The sequence below is a fragment of the Lissotriton vulgaris genome, chromosome 6 (genome assembly GCF_964263255.1).
Source record: "Lissotriton vulgaris chromosome 6, aLisVul1.2, whole genome shotgun sequence".
In the NCBI taxonomy this organism is placed as follows: Eukaryota; Metazoa; Chordata; class Amphibia; order Caudata; family Salamandridae; genus Lissotriton; species Lissotriton vulgaris.
Window position 1 is genome coordinate 539,355,824 of NC_141694.1, and position 24,260 is coordinate 539,380,083.

Genomic DNA, 24,260 nt, shown 5'->3' on the forward strand with positions numbered 1-24,260 from the left:
GTATACATGTATATGTAAGTCTGCCACTCGAAAGGGACCACGAGCTCTGTGCAGGTGGACAGTGTATCTGCATCGTCTTTCCAGTATGTGGGAAGATGGGCGCAGCCCCAGAACATGTGTAACAGATCTGCGTCAGCAAGGGCGCAGCGTGGGCAGGCAGAGTCCATGCGGCTAAAGTACAGATTGATTTTAGCAGGTGTGAGATAAGCCCTCTGTGTGGTGTAGTATTCAATTGGTCGGAATCGCATGTTTCTGGGGATGCACACTGGACTTTCTACAACCAGGGCCCATTCCGTGTCTGAGAATTGGCGACCCGAATTCTGCTCCCAGCAGTGTCCAAGCGGCACTAGATTGGCTGCTGTGTACTGTCGAAGTGAGGCTACAAACCACTGTATTAGGTGCCCACCTTACCCCATGACGGGCAGGTACTGCATAGTGAGAGGAGTTTGTGGCTCAGCTATGAGGTCACCCCATTTACTCGTGAATGTAGCTATTAGTGAACGGTGTAAGGAGAATTGGCTAAGATGTAGTCCCTCTTCCTCCTCGAAATTTTGGTTAGATTTATTACCATCTGCCCCTATGGCTGCGCCCTCCAAAGCCAGGAATGTGCCATCTTTCCGGGGATGGAGAGGAGGACATAGTCCATATCATAACCATGTACCGTGAGCAGATGCAGGAGCGCCGGTTACTACTTAGACCTATTTTCAACAAAAAACAAATACGGTCGTGCAGACAAGCGGTGCTTGCAAGCTTCTCTGGCGAAGACACTCAACTAAGCTGCTGCCTGGTAAAAAATTTTAACTGCAGCTGATCTTCGTTTAAAACAGCGCATACAACCGGAACAGCGTTTTAAGCACATAATTTCAAGCATTTTTGCACATGTAAGCCTCAAAGGAAAGCATCAATAGGCTAACTATATGATATTTTTTGCACAATTCAATGGATGTTGACGCGGCACTAGGCACTTTAAATTTGCACTTTTCAGCATGTCATCACTCTGTAGACAAGACTCTCATTAGGGGGTAATCCTATCTCACGAACTGCTGCTAATCTCTACTAACAAAAATGAAGAAACAAGACTATGGGTCACCAAGGCCGGGGAAGTGGATCTGTCCCGCAATCTTAACGTGTTTTTTTAACTGTGGCTATCAGCCTTTTTAAACTGAGGTTTTATTGCTCATAAGAGATGGTTACTTTTTGTAATGGTTTTATTTAACTGCACAATAAACAAATTACTTACTTACTCTTCCTCCACTAGTGTTGTATATGGGATTATTGTACTGTCACAATATAGATCACCTAGGGATTGGCTTCTCAACTCATGCAAATACCAAAGTTCAATTTCTGCAATTGTTGTTTGGCCTCCAGGCGTCCCTTCCAGGGGCAATGCAGGCGAGTATGGCCTGATATGTCTGGTTAAATATAGACTCCTGTGAAAGCACTTATACGCACCAGGATGAAATAGCCTTATCAGTTGCAGTAACGTGTAGGGTGGGCATGTGGATGCAGTGTTGTTGCGTTGGCGGTCAGCCAGCCATCTAGCTATCCATTGCAATTGGGCGGCTAGGTAGTACTGATCAAAGTCTGGAGCCGCTAGGCCACCTTGATCTGTGGGCAGATATCATTTTTTACAGCTACTGGGTGCCGAGCGCTGCCTCATATAAAGTCTCTGACTGATTTCTCCAAAAAGCAGAAAAAGAAGGGGGGATATATATTAGCTGGTTCGCAAAATGGTATAAAAACCGCTGAAGAGTCACCATTTTGGTAAGAGCCACTCTGCCTGTTACTGTTAGTGGACGCTTACTCAAGAACAGCATCTGGGATCTCATGGCAGTTAGTGTTCTGCCCGGTTCCATCAGATAAATCTGTTGACTGCCTATATATTCTTATGCCTAAGTATCGGAATGTGTCTGCCTTCGACTATACCCTTTCACTATTAAGACCATACCCCGGGTCTCGGTTCCCCTCTCTAAATGAGTTAAGGCAGGCCTCAGTCCCGAAAGGGTAGCAAAACCCTCCAAAGTATGTGCCAATTGCTGAGGCACATTCTCAATGTTTCTAATATGGACCAACAGGTTGTCTGCATATAGCGACACCTTGTGTGTGCCATCCCCTATGGGATACCGTCTCCCAATGTAACACGGATTGTAACTGCTAGTGGCTCTATGGCTAGAGCGAAGAGGAGGGGTTAAATGCAGCACGATCACCGCCAAGCATTGATTTATATCAAGCATGTGAGAAATTGTTTATTTGAAAGCAGTGATTGGACTGTGCTCCTAACTGGCATATATGAGTCACCAAATGTGCTTTACCTTGTGTTCTGTGTGGCATTCACTTGTTCTAGTGTTTTTCTCTTTTGGGGGGTGGGAGGAGAAGGGAAAAGAACAAGCACAGTTCAATATGTTTCCATTAAATATTGTTACAGTAATTTGTATAGGTAATCTTGCCAAGTTTTGAGCCTTGCTTCAGCACCATATGGTCCTAGATTAATTTTGTCAGAGCCAATAAGTTGAACCTGTTGAGTCTGAGGTAGTATCATGAACATATTTTATCCTGTGAACAGGCTCAGAACAGGTCCATGCCCCTGTTTGTGGTCAAATTGTACTGCATATTGCACATACTAGGAAACACAGAGCAGTGGCTGCTTCTTCCTGTTTCTGAGCAGCACTGTCTGCAAATGATACACAAACTTGTAGATTTTCTGAGTTAATGTATGCTCTGTCGGCAGCACGGTTTCTGTAGAACCGGCACATTGACCAGGCCGGAGTATAGCTGGTAATGATGTTCACAATATGGTCCTTGTCCTACTGTATGAGATATGTGGCTGCCATAGGAATGCTTTTTCAGGCAAGTTTACATTGTAATGTAAAACTAAGACAGGAGTGGTGTGTACAGTGCTTAATTGGAGGAGGATAATTTATAAGTGTCCATAGGCACAGTATTTTTTGTGCTCAATCTGGACACATGTTCTTTTCAAAAAGCAAAGCTCTACCCCACACTCAGAGGAGGATGACATGAAGGTTGTGTCTCTTGACCTGGACAAGCACCCTGCTCTTAGTTCATCTGAGAACCTGCTAGACACTACACAGTAATGTCAATGAACAGTCCATGGGGTTCTGGAACTCAATAGGAGTCAAGAACTCAATTGACGTATGGTCAAGAGAGCATACTTAGGGCCAGATTCACAAACCTAATCCTAATTTTACGACTTTTGGTATTCACAAAGGGCATTTAGGAGTAGTAAAGTTAGGAATCCAAACTTTACTACTCCTAAATGCATTTTGTGAATACCAAAAGTCGTAAAGTTAGGATTATGTCTCAGTTTAGGAGTAGTAAAGTTAGGAATCCTAACTTTTCTACTCCTAAATGCCCTTTGTGAATACCGAAAGTCGTAAAGTTGAGATTTTGTCTCATTTTGGGAGTAGTAAAGTTAGGAATCCTAACTTTACTATTCATAAATGCCCTTTGTGAATACCTGAAGTCGTAAAGTTAGGAATTTGTCTCAGATTACTTTTGTGAATCGGGCCCCCAGTGCTTACCATGGCTTGAGTTCATCTGAGAACCTGCTAGACACTACACAGTAATGTCAATGAACAGTCCATGGGGTTCAGGAACTCAATAGGAGTCAAGAACTCAATTGACGTATGGTCAAGAGAGCATACTTAGGGCCAGATTCACAAACCTAATCCTAATTTTACGACTTTTGGTATTCACAAAGGGCATTTAGGAGTAGTAAAGATAGGAATCCAAACTTTACTACTCCTAAATGCATTTTGTGAATACCGAAAGTCGTAAAGTTAGGATTATGTCTCAGTTTAGGAGTAGTAAAGTTAGGAATCCTAACTTTACTACTCCTAAATGCCCTTTGTGAATACCGAAAGTCGTAAAGTTGAGATTTTGTCTCATTTTGGGAGTAGTAAAGTTAGGAATCCTAACTTTACTATTCATAAATGCCCTTTGTGAATACCTGAAGTCGTAAAGATAGGATTTTGTCTCAGATTACTTTTGTGAATCGGGCCCCCAGTGCTTACCATGGCTTGAGTGGGTCATAGTGGGTGCATCAATCACAAGAAATTGCACTAATACTGTTTTGCTACAAGAGGGCACTAAAGCAGTAAGAGGGCAGCACGAGGTGGTGTTTTCCAGTTTTCTTTGAAAGTCAACTAGTGCCTTTGGTGGTGTTTATCAATTATATTCAGTTCTAACTGGATACCACAAACCCTACCTATAATTAACCAACTTGTTCTAAATATTGCCAATTTCTTTAATAAAACTATTTCTCCTTCCCTAATTCTTCACCAATGCTGGATAGAACACTTATTAAAATAGCGTAAGAAAATGCACACAAGTTCAGTTTTCAGAGTACCACCACAACAGTCTGATGTTTTTACATTCTAGAATTGTCCCACTTGAACTGTATTTGATGTCAAAGTTGTTATGGCCTAAATATATAGCCACATTATCCCCTCGCCTGCAAAATATATGTTAAGTATACAAGAAAGTCTAAAAACCTCTGCAACGTGTGTTTTCAGCTTTCTCATCTAGTAATATTACCATTAAAGGTAAACATTCCTTCTCACATTAATTGCAAACTGTTACAAAAAAGATGATTTATGCCCAGATAAACTTTATCAAACCACACTACACACCATTTCTCTCTAATATATTCCCACTTCCTACCCCATTCTTTTACTGATGCAAGTTGTGGTGATGAATGTACCTTGTTGTGGAATAGAAGTGACTGGCCTCTGTTCTTTAAAGTCTGCTCTCTTAAAGTCAGCAGATCGAGATCTGTATTTATTTCTTGCCAGGTCTGAAGATTGTGAACAGCTGTCAAAGTCATCAGAATAATAACAATATCTGCTTTCTGAGTTTTGGTGATAAATAGGATCCTGATTCTGTGTACTCTTTGGTTCATCCATTTTTCTTTGATCACATGCCATCAAACTTCTTTCATTATCAATATTTAATAAGTATGTCGGTCATACTTTAAAATACGTTTTAGGAATTTACTTCGAATGGGACTTGGTATTTGTTTTCCTATTCTTCACAGTTTTCTTTTTCATTGCTTGGATTAGTATGAATCATTACTACACTTCATTCAGATGCCGTTGAGCTGGATCTAATAGGAAAACAAAGAAAAATAATGTATTTTATTACAAACAAATGACACTTTTCAGCCATTGATTTTTATTTTGTATTTATTTTAGCAGCAGGATATACTAGAATAATATAAAGGCTTTCATTAAAGTGCACAATTGTATAGTCAGAGCATACATCTTGATGGCCAGTTGCTGATGTGGCAAACCATATGCACTGCCCATGCCAGATGGCATGATTAAACCGTATTCTATTATTCCAGTCACCATCTACACTGAACCCAGTGCACCTTATAATGCATGTGATTAACACATTTGATTCTGCCCGCAAGGAACAGACCCAAAGCTATTTGGGCACCAAATCATCAATCCATAGCTAAAGCAAATCAAAACAATGTAAGTGATGCAAATGCAACAGAAACTGAAAAAAAGACAGTATGAAAATGATACAGGGGAGATATCACAATAGAGAACCTTTTATGATGCCAGCAAGATTATTTACCATAACTGAGAAATACGATGAGCCTGTCCTATAAGATGCATGGCGTGTCTGTATATATCAAGAAACATCTGTCAAACAATCAGGTTAATCATATGATATGTTATAATTTTGAGCATGGAAGGGAGGGGTGCTTTTCGTTGGTTATTGTTTGTTAAGTCACTATAAAAGTCTACTAAACAAAATAAAATAAAACATAAAAATGAAAACATAGTATCCTGCAATCCCTGAATAATAAGCATTTGCAATGCAATAGGTCTCGCCTTAATTAAGTTTCAGCTATTGGCATTGCTAAATATTGCAACACCAATTGCAACAAAGGTCTATAAATTTTAGGCCAAAAAAATGTGAATGTATTTTTGTAGCAATAGTGGCATGCTGCGCTTTAGAAGAATATGTTTAAAAGTAAAGTGCGCTATACTGCAATTGATACAATAGTTAATTGCGGATGTGTTAACAATTGATGTGTGCACTGATGGCTGGTGGTGTGTGTGCTTGTAGAAATTATGCACTGATGGCTGGTTGTGTGTGTGCCTGGTGGAAGTGTGCACTGCCAGCTGGTGATGTGTGTGCCTGGTGGAAGCGTGCACTGATGGCTGGTGGTGTGTGTGCCTGGTGAAAGCGTGCACTAACGGCTGGTGGTGTGTGCCTGGTGAAAGCATGCACTGACATCTGGTGGTGTGTGCCTGGTGGAAGCGTGCACTGACGGCTGGTGGTGTGTGTGCCCGGTGAAAGCGTGAATTGATTACTGATGGTGTCTGTGCCTGGTGAAAGTGTTCACTGACAGTGTGGTTGTGTGTATGTGTGTTTGTGTGTGTGGCTGTGTGTGTGTATCGTTGTGCGTGGTTGTGTGTGTGGTGTGTGTGTGTGTGGTCGTGTGTGTTTGTGGGTGTGGTTGGGTGAGGATGTGTGTTGTTGTGTGTGTGTGGTTGTGTGTGTTTGTGTGTGAGGTTGGGTGTGGTTGAGTGTGTTTGTGTGTGTGGTTGGGTATGGTTGTGTGTGAGGTTATGGTTGTGTGTGTGGTTGTGTGTGTGGCTGTGTGTTCCTGGTTGTGTGTGCGTGTGTGGTTGTGTGAGTGGTTTTGTGTGTGTGGTTGTGGTTGTGTGTGTGGTTGTAAGTGTGGCTGTGGTTGTATGTGTGATTGTGGTTGTGTGTGTGGTTGGGTGCGTGTGGTTGTATGTGTGGTTGTGTGTGTGGTGTGTGTGGTTGTGGGTGTGGTTGTGTGTGGTTGTGCGTGCGGGGTTCTGTGTGTGGTTGTATGTGTGTGGCTGTGTGTGTGGTTGTGTGTGTGGTTGTGTGTGTGGTTGTATGGTTGTGTGTGTGGTTGTATGGTTGTGTGTGTGGCTGTATGTGCGGTTGTGTGTGTGGTTGTGTGTGTGTGGTTGTGTGTGTTGTGTTTGTGGTTGTGTGTGGTTGTGGTTGTGTGTGTGTGTGGTTGTGTGCGTGTGTGGTTGTGTGAGTGGTTGTGGGTGTGTGGTTGTGTGTCTGGTTGTGTGTGTGGTTGTAGTTGTGTGGTTGTGTGTTTGGTTGTGTATGGTTGTGTGAGTGGTTGTGTTTGTGGTTGTGTGGTTGTGTGTGTGGATGTGTGTGTGGTTGTGTGTGTGGTTGTGTGTGTGTTGTGTGTGCGTGGTTTGTGTGTGGTTGCAGTTGTGTGTGTTGTGTTTGTGGTTGTGTGTGTTTCTGTGTGGTTGTGTGTGTGTGGTTGTCTGTGTGCTTGTGGTTGTGTGTGTGTAGTTGTGTGTCTGGTTGTGGCTGTGTGTGGTTGTGTGTGTGTGTGTGGTTGTGTGTGTGTGGTTGTGTGTGTGCTTGTGTGTGGTTGTGTGTGTGCTTGTGTGTGGTTGTGTATGTGGTTGTGTGTGTGTGTGGTTGTGTGTGGTTGTGTGTGTGGTTGTGTGTGGTTGTGTATGTGTGTGTGTGTGTGGTTGTGTGTGTGGTTGTCTGTGTGGTTGTGTGTGTGGTTGTGTGTGTGTGTGGTTGTGTCTGTGTGGTTGTGTGTGCCTGGTTGTGTGTGTGGTTGTGTGTATGGTTGTGTGTGGTTGTATGTGTGGTTGTGTGTGTGTGGTTGTGCGTGTGTGTGGTCGTGTGGTTATGTGTGTGTGGTTCTGTGTGTGTGTGGTTGTGGGGCTGGAGACCCTTCAGGGGAAGAGTCTCGTCTCTAGGATCGCACGCGCTGAGCTCGCACAACTCAACAAAGGGACACCACACAGTAGGTTCTGAGGAACGGTTCTTTTATCGATCAGAATATCTGGATCTTTATGATCCTCAGGTCACGTATGTACAAGCAGAACAAGGGTTCATAGAGTCTCGGTAAGGATAGGGGTAGCAGGACAGTTTCAATTGCTGAGGGTCAAAGGCAACAGCATATCCGGCGCACAGCTCTCAATCTTCGAGCCGGGGGATACGGTAACATCTTGGGTCCAGACCAGAATATTCTCCGAGCGGCGACCAAGTCAGCAGGGCTCGAGCAGAAATGAACAGAAGGTCTTACGATCTTCGGGGAGCCGCGATCCAATCAGCAGGGCTCAGGTGTTCTCAGAGTTCCAGGGAGCCGCGACCAAGTCAGCAGGGCTCGAGCAGAAATGAACAGGAGGTCTTACGATCTTCGGGGAGCCGCAATCCAATCAGCAGGGCTCAGGTGTTCTCAGAGTTCAAGGGAGCCGCGATCACGTCAGCAGGGCTCAGATGGTTCACGCAGAAGTCCGTCTCTGCAAAGCTTGAGCCGCGACGATGTCAGCAGGGCTCGCCAAGATTCAAGAGTTCAGGTAGCGTTTCTTCTTCGATGTTCCGTTGAGCCGCGACCACGTCAGCAGGGCTCTCTTCTTCCAGGATTCAACTGCCTGATCGTTCCAGACACCCCTTGTTATAGGTCTGTTCTCCTTTAAAGTCCGGAGTCCTCGCAGTCAGGGGTCTTAGCGCCTGGGGGCAGCTTGTCGGGGTTTCCTGCCACCCGGCCCCTTGATCCTTTGAAGTTGGGTCTGGAGGGATCTCAGACACCCAGCATGCGTGGAGCCAACCCCTAGGGAGGCCGGAGGGGCGATCGAAACCCATCTCCCGAGAGGGGGTCAGAGGTGCGAGCGAAACTGCTCCTCCCTATCTTGCTCACGGGAAACTCTCTACCCCCCCCAGCCGGGCATGGCGTGTCTCGGGCCTAGGTCTCGCTAGGGCCGAGGTCGGCCTCTTTAGGTACAGGGGAATGGTTACCGGAGGCCTACGGGTGTGATGGGGTGTGGGGGCGTCCGGTACCAGAAGGATAGAGGGTGGTGACGGGGAAGTCTTGTCCTATCTGTGGGGTCATGGAGGAAGTGGGTCGGGTAGGCCATGATAATCAGGGGCCTGGTGTGGTGCACGGGTCAGGAATGACAGGCTGTATTTAGTTCCTGAGGCGAAAAGCCGGGAACACGTAACAGTGTTTTTTTTAATTGGATCGTTATTTAACTATTGGCTCGTTTTTTAATTATTGTACCTGAATTGTTTGCTTGTAACTTTTGGCACTCCGTATCTCATTATAATTCTTTTGGTGACACGCACTGCCTGCACTTGGTATTCCCGGCCCCACAGCAGCCGATTAGGTGCTGCCTCGGATCCTTTCCATTTTGGCCGCCATCTTGGGTGAATAAGAGGGCGAGCTGACTAGTTGCTCGGCCCTCCCACCCTCACCAGCATAAATGCCCCCCCCTTCAGACGCGCAGCGGGCGAGCCGGTGGCGCGCCAAAGGCGAGCCCGTCTGCGCCCATCCGCGCCGGGCCTAGGGCCAGTCCCCCTGGTCCGCGCACCCCAATTCCATCTCCCTCCAGATTGCAAAATGAGGCTAAGTATCTGAAGACCTTCAATTCCATTAATCACACTTGTAGTCCCATCGATGTGGATCTTTTGAATTACTCTCCTTATACTTGCTCATTTTGTTCCTTCCACATCATGGACAATCCTCATTTACTATGTCCTGACAAGACGAAACAAAATAAGTCCTCTAAAACAATTAAAGCCGCCCTCCTTAATGTAAGATTACTCCCAAACATAGATACGAAATAGCGAATATTATTGAAACTTGGATATACTGTTCCTCATGGAAACCTGGGGTGATCATGCTTGCGACCCCGATTTCACCACGGCCACGCCAGAGGGCTTTACAAATATTAGACATGACAGACGTTTAAAAAAAGGAGGAGGTTTAGCAATAATACATCGAGATAGTTACACTCTGCGAATGGAGCCCCTTACCATAAGCACATGTGAAGCAATTAATTTTACGTTTTTCACCCCTTACTCCAGTTCTTTTAGAGGTGTTTTGCTTTACCGTTCCCCTGGCTCCCGCTCAGCATTTTTATCTTCCCTTAGCCACCTTTTAGAACCTATAGCAGGAGAAAACAACTTCACCATTATAGGTGATTTTAATTTTCATCTGGACTTGGTTCAAGACCCAGATACTATCATTCTCCTTAATGAAATGGAAGCAGTAGGACTGACTCAACTGGCCCATGCCCCCACCCATTCGGCGGGACACACGTTGGATGGAATCTTTTCTAATCTTAAATCTCTTTCCATAGTCAAAATACTTCCTCTTACGTGGACTGACCACGCAGCCGTATGTTTTAACATCTGCCCTCCCAGTCCTCCTCCCACCACACTCTCCAATGCCAACACTTTTAAATCTTGGAAAAGTATCAATCTTGACAACTTTATCCATAAACTGCACATGATGCAGGATATTAATACCTCCAATCCAGAATTAGCTGCTGCTACCTACACCAACTGCCTTCAGACCGCACTTGAAGCTACAGTTCCCATAAAAAAAATTCGACTAATAGAACATCTAACTCAGCCCCTTGGTTTAATGAGACCCTTAGGCTGGAAAAGCAAAACTGCAGACGGCAAGAACGTAAGTGGCGTAGAAATTACGATCGGATTGAAAAAAAAATCTATAAAGAGAAATTGAAGAAATATAAACAAATGATCATCGGTCAAAAAAGTATCTATTATAACAACCAAATCGAGTCAGCACAAGACTCGGTTAAACAACTTTTTCAGATTGTCTCACATCTTTCAGGACAGGACAAAACTACTATCAAACAGGCATCCCAATTTATGTGTGATGCCCTATCTACATACTTTCAAGATAAAGTGTGCGACATCTATTTGAAATTCACTAACCACACTATTGACATCATAAACCCCAACATTCCCTCTGATCCTATCGCGAACAATGTACCAATATTTTCCCTTGATCGTGTTTCACCTGAATTGGTTCACAAACTCTTGATGATCATCAATTCAGGCTCACCCAATGACCCTATCCCTCCCACCATAATTAAAATGGCTCCTTATATTATCTGTCACACTCTTACTTGCATTTACAACGCTATGTTTACTTCAGGTATCTTTCCATCCATCTGGAAAAAAACAGTAGTCAAACCACTTCTTAAAAAGGCTACTCTTGACCCGTCCAATGTCACCAGCTATAGGCCAATAGCATGTCTCCCATTTCCAGCAAAAATCATTGAAAAAATCAGGAACATCCAGATCTCTGAATTCATAGACAATAACAACTGTCTTGACGACTCACAGTTTGGATTCAGAAAGGGTCATGGCATGGAGACTGCTTTAATAAAAGCATCTGATGAAATCAGAATGATTGTGGACGGAGGAGGTGCGGCGGTGCTCATAATGCTGGATCTCTACTCGGCTTTTGACACGGTCGATCATACCATTTTTTCAATGATTTTTGCTGGAAATCGGAGTTTCCATGAGCGCCATCACCCTTCTCTCCTCCTTCCTGGCCAATTGGGAGCAATCTGTGACCATGGGCGGCTATGCATCCCGTCCTTTTGCTCTTCCTTGTGGCGTCCCCCAGGGATCCTCGCTAAGTCCAACACTTTTTAACATCTATGTGGCGGACTTGGCGAGGATCAATAAAGCTCATCGTCTAGCAGTTACATCTTATGCTGACGATATGCAGCTTATCTTGGCTATCAATAACAATGGTCTGGATGTAGCCAACAATTTCAAACTGGGAATGTACGCCATCAGCAACTGGATGAGTAAAAATTGCCTAAAGCTTAACTTGGATAAGACCGAGGTCATGGTTTTTGGCAAACTCACTGTGAGAAGTTGGCCCGATATGCAGCGTTCGCTATTCTAGCGACCGCTATGTATCGTTCCAACGACCCTTATGGTGTTTGGTTGTAAGTCAACCTATAGACCAGCTATCCTAGTAGCGTGGATACGAGCAGTCTAAGGCTAAAGACTCGAGAGGGCGTGTTAAGCCAGCTGTTATACCATCACATACCCCTTGAACACCAAGTGAAAGGACACCACACAAGTGTTATGAAAATAAACAGTATATTTATTAAGAATCACAACAGCCCTGTACTCTTTATGAGGACAGGGTACTAAGCACAAACCAAATCTCTTAGGAAAATACTTCAAGTGCACAATTAAAACAAGTGTCCGAGGACACGGAAAGTTTAAGGTCTCGGGCGGACCCGATAAGGCAAGTCGGAAGCGAGGGACTCGGGACCCTAGAGTAAAGAGGCTATGCAGGCACCGAAATGCCGAGTTACCTAGCCACGAGGGCTGCGGCTGCACAAGTCCTACAGGCGTCGGGGTCTTCGCTGACGAGCCAGGAGCCGGAAGAAAAGGAGTTGCTGGCCGGCGACCAGTGATGAATAGTTCGTAGAGATCCAAGCCTGGATCAGAGATTGATGATACCTGAAAGCAGAGGGGACCAAGTTCGTACTACTAGCCAGTAGTCAGAGGGTACCAGGAAGGCACCGGTTGGCCGTCACCTCGACTAGGTGAGTGGGCGACGCTAGGCTCTGCAGTCTCACGGACCAGGAGGCGTTGTCGGCGACCACGGTGGAGGTGCGAGCTGTCCCACGGAGGATGATGCTGTCGGCGTCGCTGGGCCCAGGATGGGGCAACAAGCCTTGGCAGATCTCAGGGCCACGTGGTGGGCCTAAGATGGCGTCTTGAGTGGACCAGGAGGGCCCGGGGTGCTTCTCGCAAAGATGGAAGCAAGGGCCAGTCTGGAGCAACCAGACCAGCAGTGTTGATTGTCGGATGTCGTCACAGAAGGGCACAAGCCAGCGGCTAGTGACCAGACAACGTGCTGAGCAGCGAGCAGAAGGGCCCCACGCAGATCGTGGAGATGCTGGGAGACTGCACTTCGGTGCTGGAGCGGCTCAGGGTCGGGGCTTCTCGGACCCCAGAGCACTCACCAGAGAATTGCTTCAATGGTCGTGCTGGTTAAGAGCGTGCAGGTTCTGATGATGGCCGGTCCCTCGAGGTCTCGTCGCACCCACAGATCACAGCTGAGCTGATGACGTGGGTAGAGGTCAGAGGTGCCAGGGAAGCCGGTTCTCGTCGAGCTGGGCCGTCGGATTCCTTGAGGAAGGACTTACAGCAAACCGCAGAGTTCTTAGATGGTGCCCGCTGATGCAGGGTGACTACTCCTTAGTCACAAGGGAGAAATCTTGAGAAGAGTCTCGAAGTCCTTTCGTAGAAAGTATTCTTGATTCAAAGATGATCTAATTTGGAAGGGTCCCCGCTCCGGTCTTTATCCTAAAGAAAGGGGTGGGTACATGACTAGGTCCTGCCCTAAGGTTGGGACCAGGAAGGGGGGTAGTTACACCCCTCTCCCCTGCCGGACTTTCCCCATGCCAGGGCTGGCACCCCTGGAACTGGTTCTGACCGGCAGATGCGTAGTGAGCACCGGGGTGCCACTCCGCAGTCACCTTCTCGCAAAAGCCCTACCTACCCAGAATACACAAACCCTGTCTGCGACGGTGCGAACACCGCCCTCGACAGGAAACCCTTTGTCCAAGCTCTCCTCGCTGGAAGGACTCCCAGCCGCAGGAGGTCAGACTCGTGTCTGTGGTGGCAGCATCCATTTTGTGGAGCTGAGGCTTTAGTTAACTTTAACCGGGGTTCACAGTTACGTACATGTCGTGTCCCTCTAGAAGGGCGGAATGCTAACCTCGTCGCCAGAATTGGTGAGAGGGCAGCATCCCGATTCGTATGACACCTTACTCGACATGCCTTGATAACGCGACACCGAAGTTACCGATGTGGTACGCGTTATCATGGAACAGCCATTGGGTCTTGATTCCGCAAGCTGCAACCGGGCTCGGCTCGGGCCAGAACCTAGTTCACACGAGCCCACGCACTCTGCCTTCAGGATTGTCAAGGCCTGCCATAGGAGTGACTGATAGGAACTCGGGTGTCCATTGTATGGTTAGATATAGAGCTACTATACCTAAAGCAAAGGGTGATTACACGACTTTGCCCCAGCTGTCATGCAGCCAGTTGTGCCAAATTTAGGAGGCCAGCCAGGGGTGGCATAATACATGCTGCAGCCCCTGGCGGCCCTGGGTACACCTATGCCCTGCGTTACGGGGTCTGATAAGGTGGCCCAGTACCAATTGGTAAATGCACCTAGGGTACATATCGTAATTTAGAAAGAGAACAGCCAGGCTGTGGGTCTGATTGGCAGGCCCACAGCCAGAGAAAGTCGTAAACCAGTGAAACAAAAGCAAAAAAATCTGGGTGATCATAGGATTGCAGACCCTACTCTCCCACATGACCCCCCCCCCCAAACGTCGGAACAATAAGCTAACCTTGACCAGGTGAGTCTTCTTGTTCTAAGTGGAAGTATCTGGAGAGCCCATCGGCATTGCCATGATCAGTACCAGGTCTATGTTCCACTGTAAAGTCCATCCCCTGTAGGGAAATGGACCACCTAAGCAGTTTGGGGTTTTCACCCTTCATCTGATTTAGCCATAAGAGGGGCTTATGGTCGGTCTGAATCTTGAAGTGAGTGCCAAACAAGTATGGCCTCAGCTTCTTCAGGGCCCAAACCACAGCAAAGGCCTCCCTCTCAATAGCTGACCAATTCTTCTCTCTAGGGGTCAGCCTTCTGCTTATAAAAGCAATGGGCTGGTCTTGACCATCAAAATTCAGTTGAGAAAGAACAGCTCCCACACCCAACTCAGAAGCATCTGTTTGGACAATGAATGGTTTGGAGTAGTCCGGACTCTTGAGGATAGGCGCCGTGCACATGGCCTGCTTTAGGTCATCGAATGCTTTTTGACAGTTCGCTGTCCACTGAACCTTTTTTGGCATTTTCTTACTTGTCAGTTCATTTAATGGTGTCACAATTGAACCATAGTTCCTGACAAACTTCCTATAGTAACCAGTCAGGCCCAAGAAAGCTCGAACCTGAGTCTGGGTGGTTGGAGGAGCCCAGTCCCTGATTGACTGTATCTTGCTCTCCAGTGGCTGAACCTGGCCTCCACCTACAAGGTGGCCCAGGTATACAACCTGTGTCTGCCCTATCTGGCACTTGGTGGCCTTGATAGTGAGGCCTGCTGCTTGCAGAGCCTCTAACGCTTTCCGCAGGTGGACCAGGTGATCCTCCCAGGTGGAGCTAAAGACAGCAATATCGTCAAGATACGCCGCACAGAAGTCATCCAGCCCAGTAAAGACTTGATTCACCAACCTTTGGAAGGTGGCAGGTGCATTTTTCAGACCAAAGGGCATCACCACGAACTGATAATGCCCACCAGGGGTTGAAAATGCGGTTTTAGGCTTGGCGTCCTCAGCTAACCTGATTTGCCAATACCCAGCTGTCAGGTCAAACGTACTTAAGTAGTTGGCCGAAGCCAATCTATCGATAAGCTCGTCTGCCCTTGGTATTGGGTGGGCGTCAGTCTTAGTGACTGCATTGAGACCCCTGTAGTCTACGCAGAACCTCATCTCTTTCTTACCGCCCGGGGTGTGAGGTTTCGGCACTAGAACTACGGGACTAGCCCAAGGGCTATCCGAGGGTTCAATGACTCCCAGCTCCAACATTTTCTGCACTTCACTCTTGATGCAGTCTCTAACGTGATCAGGCTGCCGGTAGATTTTACTCTTAACGGGCAAGCTGTCACCAGTGTCAACCTCATGGGTGCACCAATCGGTCTGACTGGGTGTTAGAGAAAACATATGTCTGAAAGACTGAAGAACCTGTTTACAGTCTCTCTGTTGATGTTCGGAGAGGCTGCCACAAAAGACAACACCATCTACCGATCCATCGTCAGGATTCTGAGTGAGCAGGTCGGGGAGAGGGTCACTCTCCTCCTCCTGTCCCTCATCTAGGGCCATGAGCAAACTCATGTCCTTCCTGTCGACATATGCCTTGAGCCTGTTGACATGAAGCACCCTGTGGGGGCTCCGGGGAGTTCCCAGGTCCACCAGGTAGGTGACCTCTCCCTTTTTCTCCAGGATGGTGTGGGGCCCGGACCATTTGTCCTTGAGTGCTGCTGGGGCCACTGGCTCCAACACCCACACCTTCTGTCCGGGCTGGTAAACAGTCAAGACAGCCTTTTGGTCATGCCAAGCTTTTTGGAGTTCTTGGCTGGCCTTAAGGTTTTCAGATGCCTTCTCCATGTATTCAGCCATCCGCGAGCGGAGGCCAAGCACATAGTCCACTATGTTGGCTGCAGGCTTTTTGAGAGGTCTCTCCCATCCTTCCTTCACCAAACACAGGGGTCCTCTTACAGGATGTCCGTACAAAAGTTCAAAAGGGCTGTAGCCAACCCCCTTCTGTGGGACTTCTCTGTAGGCGAACAAGAGGCAGGGGATCAGGATGTCCCATCTACGCCGAAGCTTTTCTGGTAGTCCATGAATCATCCCTTTCAGGGTCCTGTTGAATCTCTCAACAAGCCCATTGCATTGTGGATGATAGGGTGTAGTGAACTTGTAGTTGACACCACATTCCTTCCACATAGCAGTTAAGTAGCTCGACATAAAGTTTGCACCTCTGTCGGAGACGACCTCCTTAGGGAAGCCCACTCTGGAGAATACTCCAACTAGGGCTCTTGCCACAACAGGTGCTGTAGTGGTCCTAAGGGGAATAGCTTCAGGATACCTGGTGGCATGATCCACTACCACCAGTATAAACTTGTGCCCTGATGCTGTTGGTGGTTCCATGGGACCGACGATGTCGATCCCCACCCGTTCAAAGGGCACCCCCACCACAGGCATTGGTATAAGGGGGGCCTTTGTCGTGCCACCTGACTTACCACTGGCTTGGCAAGTGACACAGGAGCGGCAAAACTCCTTGGTATCTTCGTTCATATGAGGCCAGTGAAAGTGTGAGACAAGCCTGTCCCACGTCTTCGTCTGGCCTAAGTGACCTGCTAAGGGAATCTCGTGGGCCAAGGTAAGTAGGAAACCACGCTGAGACAAGGGTACAACCAGCCTCCTGGTCATGCCAGGCTTGGGGTCTCTTGACTCAGTGTACAGGAGTCCATCTTCCCAGTATACCTTGTGGGTACCTGTGACGTTCCCAGCAGCCTCAGCAGCAGCCTGCTGTCTGAGGGGTTCAAGAGAAGGGCAGTCTAACTGGTCCTTCCCCAGGTCTTCCCTTGAGGGTCCCCCTGAACCCAAGAATTCAACTTGATCAAGTTCGAACTCCCTAGGCTCATTTTCCCTCAATTCCTGTAGGTCAGCCTCCTCTGAGACTTGATCCACGACCTGGGGCAAGGGGGAAGGCGCAGCCTTAACCCTACCGCTCTTTTTCTTGGGAGGTGTCTGGTCCGTTGTTCCAGGATCCAGCACCTGTTCAGTGGGGCATTTCCTGACCTGTGACCTGGTCACAGCGAACACATGTGCTGGCAAGCCGAACATTTCCATGTGAGTCCGGTGCTCCACTTCTGACCATTGTGATGACTCCAAATCATTGCCCAACAAACAATCCACTGGGAGGTCTGAACTAACTACAACCTTCTTTTGGCCAGTTACCCCTCCCCAGGAGAAAGCTACAATTGCCATACTGTGATTGGTAGTGACATTGCTTGCATTGGTCACCAGGAATTCTGTACCTGGCATGATCTGTCCAGGGTCCACAAAGTTAGGTGTCACCATGGTGACACTGGCACAAGTGTCCCTATAGGCCTGAGCCATTTTTCCATTAATGAAAGGTGTCTGTCTGTATTTGCCCAAAGTATTGGGACTTACGTCAGGGGACATATCCATATCCCCTGTACTGACAAGGACAGCCTGAGTGAGTGTACCAACTAAGTTGTCACACCCCTCAGAACCCAGGGTTAACCCTACTAAACCCTTGGGAGGTGCACTACCACTGCTGGCTGTACTAGGGGGCACAGGTGCTTTAGGGGCTGCAGTGGCAGGAGTCTGCCCTCCTCCTTTCTTGGTGCACTCACTAAACCAGTGAGATTTACTTTTGCAGTACTGGCACCATCTTTTGGATTGGCCTTCTTTCTTCTTTTGGGGAGCCTGACCCCCACCCTCTTTGGGTTGTTGGGGACCTGTCGAAGACTTCTGGTCATTTTGTTCCCCCTTAGAATCTTTACCCTTCTGGTCTGCTTTCTTCTGACCACCTTGATTCTGGCCCTGGTTCTGTTTAACTCTTGTACGAACCCATCTGTCTGCCTTCTTTCCCAATTCTTGGGGAGAGGTCAGATCCGAGTCGACAAGATGCTGATGCAACAACTGGTTCTGACAATTGTTTAAAATTTGTTCTCTCATCATCAAATTATACAATCCTTTGTAATCAGTAACCTTACTGCCCAGCAACCAGCCCTCAAAAGCCTTAGTGGCACAATCGACAAAGTCAGACCAATCTTGAGACTGCGTTTTCTGGGTATCCCTGAACAGCACCCTGTACTGCTCAGTGGTTAGGCCGAACCCTTCAACGAGTGTATTTTTCAAGACTTGGTAATCGTTAGCGTCCTCCACCCTTGTGGTGAGGAGCTTGTCTCTTCCTTTTCCTTCAAAGGAGAGCCACAAGATAGCTGCCCACTGACTCTGGGGAACACCCTGCACAGTGCAGGCCCTCTCCAAAGCAGTTATCCATTTGTGGATGTCGTCCCCTTGTTTAAAGGGGGGCACTATCTTACCAAGGTGTTTCGTATCGAAACTCTTTTCCCTATTGCTAGGTACATTGCTGCCACCAGTGGGGACTACCCCACTTAACTGTTGCTCTCTAGCAAAGGCAAGCCTTTCTTTGGCCAGGGCAAGTTCTTCCCTTTCAATCCTCAGATTAGCTGCCCTTTCCTTAGCTTCGTACACTCTCCTCTGAGGGGACGTCATCCCTCTTTGAGAAGCGTTGTGAGAGCCATTGGTTTGAAGGGATCTGCCAGAGTCTCTCGACAGAGATCGGGCTCGTCCATTCCCAATGTTAAGCGGACCTGACAGTAGCGCTGGGGGCCCCCCAGTACCACTATCATGTTTGCTTAAGTTGGACCTGCTTAGTCTAACGACTTCTACCTGTCCCTTATCTGCCTCATCCCCAGAGGGATCCTCATCCTCATCATCCTCCACATCTTCGTTCTCAGTTGCGAGGTGGATGAGGTCAGGATCGTCTCTGGTTCCCTCGAGGGGAGGCATGTCTCCTTCTGGATTAGAAGAGCTAAGACGGGTCTCAGCTTTTCTGGCATCATAAGTCTCCAAGAGACCGATCAGAAAGGACGTTGTGGGGTTAGACCCCTGCTTGATCTTCCTGGAGTGACACACCTGTCTTAACTCCTTGAAGCTCAGCACAGTATATCTTGAAGGGATGACCTGTGGAGGGTCAACTGACACAAGGGGAGACTCAGAGTTTCCTCCTTTGTCCGACATACTGTTTCTAGTGTGGTGTAAGTGATGCACCTACCTACACTATGTGTTTACCTACTGATCCCTTGCTAAGAGTTGCAGCCAAGGTGTGCTAAGCCTTGAGGAGCTGCAACAGCTGGTTCAGTAGAACTCAGAGTATTCTAAGCTTTAGTTATATGTACTGACAGTACTTATGTGATCTTTCAACAAGATATTCTTAGGATACGTGTGGTAAAACAACAGCAAGCTCAAATCCCAACCGCTGCTCACCAATGTGAGAAGTTGGCCCGATATGCAGCGTTCGCTATTCTAGCGACCGCTATGTATCGTTCCAACGACCCTTATGGTGTTTGGTTGTAAGTCAACCTATAGACCAGCTATCCTAGTAGCGTGGATACGAGCAGTCTAAGGCTAAAGACTCGAGAGGGCGTGTTAAGCCAGCTGTTATACCATCACATACCCCTTGAACACCAAGTGAAAGGACACCACACAAGTGTTATGAAAATAAACAGTATATTTATTAAGAATCACAACAGCCCTGTACTCTTTATGAGGACAGGGTACTAAGCACAAACCAAATCTCTTAGGAAAATACTTCAAGTGCACAATTAAAACAAGTGTCCGAGGACACGGAAAGTTTAAGGTCTCGGGCGGACCCGATAAGGCAAGTCGGAAGCGAGGGACTCGGGACCCTAGAGTAAAGAGGCTATGCAGGCACCGAAATGCCGAGTTACCTAGCCACGAGGGCTGCGGCTGCACAAGTCTTACAGGCGTCGGGGTCTTCGCTGACGAGCCAGGAGCCGGAAGAAAAGGAGTTGCTGGCCGGCGACCAGTGATGAATAGTTCGTAGAGATCCAAGCCTGGATCAGAGATTGATGATACCTGAAAGCAGAGGGGACCAAGTTCGTACTACTAGCCAGTAGTCAGAGGGTACCAGGAAGGCACCGGTTGGCCGTCACCTCGACTAGGTGAGTGGGCGACGCTAGGCTCTGCAGTCTCACGGACCAGGAGGCGTTGTCGGCGACCACGGTGGAGGTGCGAGCTGTCCCACGGAGGATGATGCTGTCGGCGTCGCTGGGCCCAGGATGGGGCAACAAGCCTTGGCAGATCTCAGGGCCACGTGGTGGGCCTAAGATGGCGTCTTGAGTGGACCAGGAGGGCCCGGGGTGCTTCTCGCAAAGATGGAAGCAAGGGCCAGTCTGGAGCAACCAGACCAGCAGTGTTGATTGTCGGATGTCGTCACAGAAGGGCACAAGCCAGCGGCTAGTGACCAGACAACGTGCTGAGCAGCGAGCAGAAGGGCCCCACGCAGATCGTGGAGATGCTGGGAGACTGCACTTCGGTGCTGGAGCGGCTCAGGGTCGGGGCTTCTCGGACCCCAGAGCACTCACCAGAGAATTGCTTCGATGGTCGTGCTGGTTAAGAGCGTGCAGGTTCTGATGATGGCCGGTCCCTCGAGGTCTCGTCGCACCCACAGATCACAGCTGAGCTGATGACGTGGGTAGAGGTCAGAGGTGCCAGGGAAGCCGGTTCTCGTCGAGCTGGGCCGTCGGATTCCTTGAGGAAGGACTTACAGCAAACCGCAGAGTTCTTAGATGGTGCCCGCTGATGCAGGGTGACTACTCCTTAGTCACAAGGGAGAAATCTTGAGAAGAGTCTCGAAGTCCTTTCGTAGAAAGTATTCTTGATTCAAAGATGATCTAATTTGGAAGGGTCCCCGCTCCGGTCTTTATCCTAAAGAAAGGGGTGGGTACATGACTAGGTCCTGCCCTAAGGTTGGGACCAGGAAGGGGGGTAGTTACACCCCTCTCCCCTGCCGGACTTTCCCCAGGCCAGGGCTGGCGCCCCTGGAACTGGTTCTGACCGGCAGATGCGTAGTGAGCACCGGGGTGCCACTCCGCAGTCACCTTCTCGCAAAAGCCCTACCTACCATGAATACACAAACCCTGTCTGGGACGGTGCGAACACCGCCCTCGACAGGAAACCCTTTGTCCAAGCTCTCCTCGCTGGAAGGACTCCCAGCCGCAGGAGGTCAGACTCGTGTCTGTGGTGGCAGCATCCATTTTGTGGAGCTGAGGCTTTAGTTAACTTTAACCGGGGTTCACAGTTACGTACATGTCGTGTCCCTCTAGAAGGGCGGAATGCTAACCTCGTCGCCAGAATTGGTGAGAGGGCAGCATCCCGATTCGTATGACACCTTACTCAACATGCCTTGATAACGCGACACCGAAGTTACCGATGTGGTACGCGTTATCATGGAACAGCCATTGGGTCTTGATTCCGCAAGCTGCAACCGGGCTCGGCTCGGGCCAGAACCTAGTTCACACGAGCCCACGCACTCTGCCTTCAGGATTGTCAAGGCCTGCCATAGGAGTGACTGATAGGAACTCGGGTGTCCATTGTATGGTTAGATATAGAGCTACTATACCTAAAGCAAAGGGTGATTACACGACTTTGCCCCAGCTGTCATGCAGCCAGTTGTGTCAAATTTAGGAGGCCAGCCAGGGGTGGCATAATACATGCTGCAGCCCCTGGCGGCCCTGGGTACACCTATGCCCTGCGTTACGGGGTCTGATAAGGTGGCCCAGTACCAATTGGTAAATGCACCTAGGGTACATATCGTAATTTAGAAAGAGAACAGCCAGGCTGTGGGTCTGATTGGCAGGCCCACAGCCAGAGAAAGTCGTAAACCAGTGAAACAAAAGCAAAAAAATCTGGGTGATCATAGGATTGCAGACCCTACTCTCCTACACTCACTCCCACTTGGTCCCCCACCTGGTGGCCTCAAGAGCTCGGACCTCCACCTGTTTCAGTCAACAAAGTTAGGAATTTGGTAGTGATTTTTGACAATAAATTCTCCTATATACACCATGCTAACTCCATAGTCTCCGCTTCATTTTATAAGTTAAAAATGATCAGGAAATTGCTCCCCTATCTTCCTGCAAATACCATAAAAACCTTGATCTCCACTCTACTCATGTCCCGAGTCGATTATTGTAATGCCCTACTGCCCAATGCACAAGAACAGATTTTGAACAAACGTCAGCTGGTTCAGAACGCAGCCGCCAGACTTGTCACCACAACACCTAAATTTAAACCTATTTCAAAATGTCATTCGGAAACTTCACTGGCAAAAACGTAAACGTTCCACGATGAGAGCCTATTTCTCAAAACTGATTCAACAGGCTGAGAATTCTTCAAAAACTCTCTTCACAATTGTGAAGGATTTTGTGAATCCACCTGCCTTGAAAGCCCAGTGCGTTCCCACTCAAGCTCTCTGTAATGGACTCTCTGATTTTTTCCAGGAAAAAATTATCAAACTATCTTCCTCCTTTGTTTCCGCATCTCTCAGCCCCCAGCCAGGAGCATCTTACCACCAACAATGCTCATTTAACTCTTTCGAGGAGCTGACGCCAGATTTAGCTCTGTCACTTTTAAAACAGGTCAAGTCAGGATCACAATTAGACCCAGTTCCTGCCAAAGTGATGAGTAATCTCGCCCCTGTTTTAGTCAACCCTCTCCTCTCCATTTGGAACTCTTCCTTGACCCTTGGTCAATTCCCTTCAGTCTGGAAACAAGCTAGGTTGCTCCCTATTTTAAAGAAACCAGATGCGGATCCTTCCCAATTCAGCAATTATCGTCCTATCTTTCTTCTGCCTAAACCTGCTAAAATTTTAGAGAAGGTGGTCCAGAAACAATTGTCCCTATATCTAGAAATCAACCAGCTGCTGCACGATTCACAGTCCGGTTTTAGAACCGGATACAGCACCGAGACTGCATTGCTAGAGGTATCTGAGACAATTCGGGAGTCGGTGGACAGGGGCGAGGAGGCCATGCTGGTCCTCCTCGACCTGTCCGCTGCATTCGATACGGTGTCTCATGACATACTTGTGACTCGGCTACAGCAGTTGGGTATTGGCGGCACTGCCCTGGCATGGATTAAATCTTTCCTCTCAGGGAGATCCCAAAGGGTACTTTTGCGGCCCTTCGAATCGGAGGACAAACCCCTTGTGTGCGGTGTGCCTCAGGGCTCCGCCTTAAGCCCACTTTTGTTTAATGCATATTTGGGCCCACTTGCCAAGGTAGTTGAGTCATGGGGAGTCAGGGTGGTCTCTTACGCTGATGATACTCAGCTTGTCTTTTCTTTTAGAGACCATTCTAACTCCCATTTCTCTAACTTTCGAAATTGCCTTGGTAACATCTGCACATGGATGGCTTCCAATCACTTGGCCCTAAATACAAATAAAACAGAGGTGCTCTTTTTTAGCCAGAAATCAGCTCCCCCTGCCACCTTGTGGTGGCCCGCTATCTTGAACCCCCCTCCAATCCAGTACAGTCAGCCCGCAATCTCGGCTTCCTTTTTGACAACACCATGTCCTGCAAAGCTCAGGTCAACAAATTTTCCGCTGCCTGCTTTGGCAAACTGCGCATGATCAGGAAGATTTTTCCCTACCTCCCCCAGGCGTCCCGTAAAACGATTGTCCACGCTCTCATTACGGCACATCTGGACTACGCCAACAGCTTATATGCTGGTGCCCCTCTCTATCTTATGGACCGATTGCAAATCGTTCAGAATGCGGCAGCTAGGCTTATTGGAAACATCCCTACCCGCAATTCGGTTAAAGCATATCTGAACGACCTACATTGGCTACCCATCGCCCAACGCATTCAGTTTAAAATCCTGATCCTTGCTTTTCGGGCTATTAATGGAATTGGCCCGGCTTACCTGAGCAAAAGACTTAAATTATCCAGGTCAGAAAGACACCTGAGATCCAACAGTCTCCGCCTTCTAACCGTCCCCAGATTTAGGCTCTCCCGGAGTGGCGGCAGAACGTTTGGCGTGACGGCGGCCAAGTACTGGAATGGCCTTCCTCTGGACCTTAGGTTCATTGAGTCCGAGCAAATTTTCTGTTGCAAATTAAAAACCTGGCTGTTCACCAAACTCTGATCAGGCGAGCCCCTGCAGCTTAAGGTTTGGATGGTTTGTTCCTGGCAACCCCCCTTCTGTGATTAACTTGTACTTTCAGCGCCGGGACACCCCCGTCGGGGGTAGCTGCGCGCTTTAT

General features: G+C 48.1%; 1 protein-coding gene across 1 annotated transcript in view; it reads right to left on the reverse strand.

Annotated features, from left to right (window-relative positions):
• LOC147707523 (lebercilin-like) overlaps positions 1 to 4,943 on the reverse strand; it is a 1,017,522-nt gene extending 1,012,579 nt beyond the window's left edge. The window contains exon 1 of the mRNA XM_086925225.1: positions 4,721 to 4,943. Within this exon, the coding sequence (XP_086781351.1) occupies positions 4,721 to 4,943 (223 nt within the window). The remainder of the gene's footprint in view (positions 1 to 4,720) is intronic.
• Between the last annotated feature and the right edge of the window lie 19,317 nt (positions 4,944 to 24,260).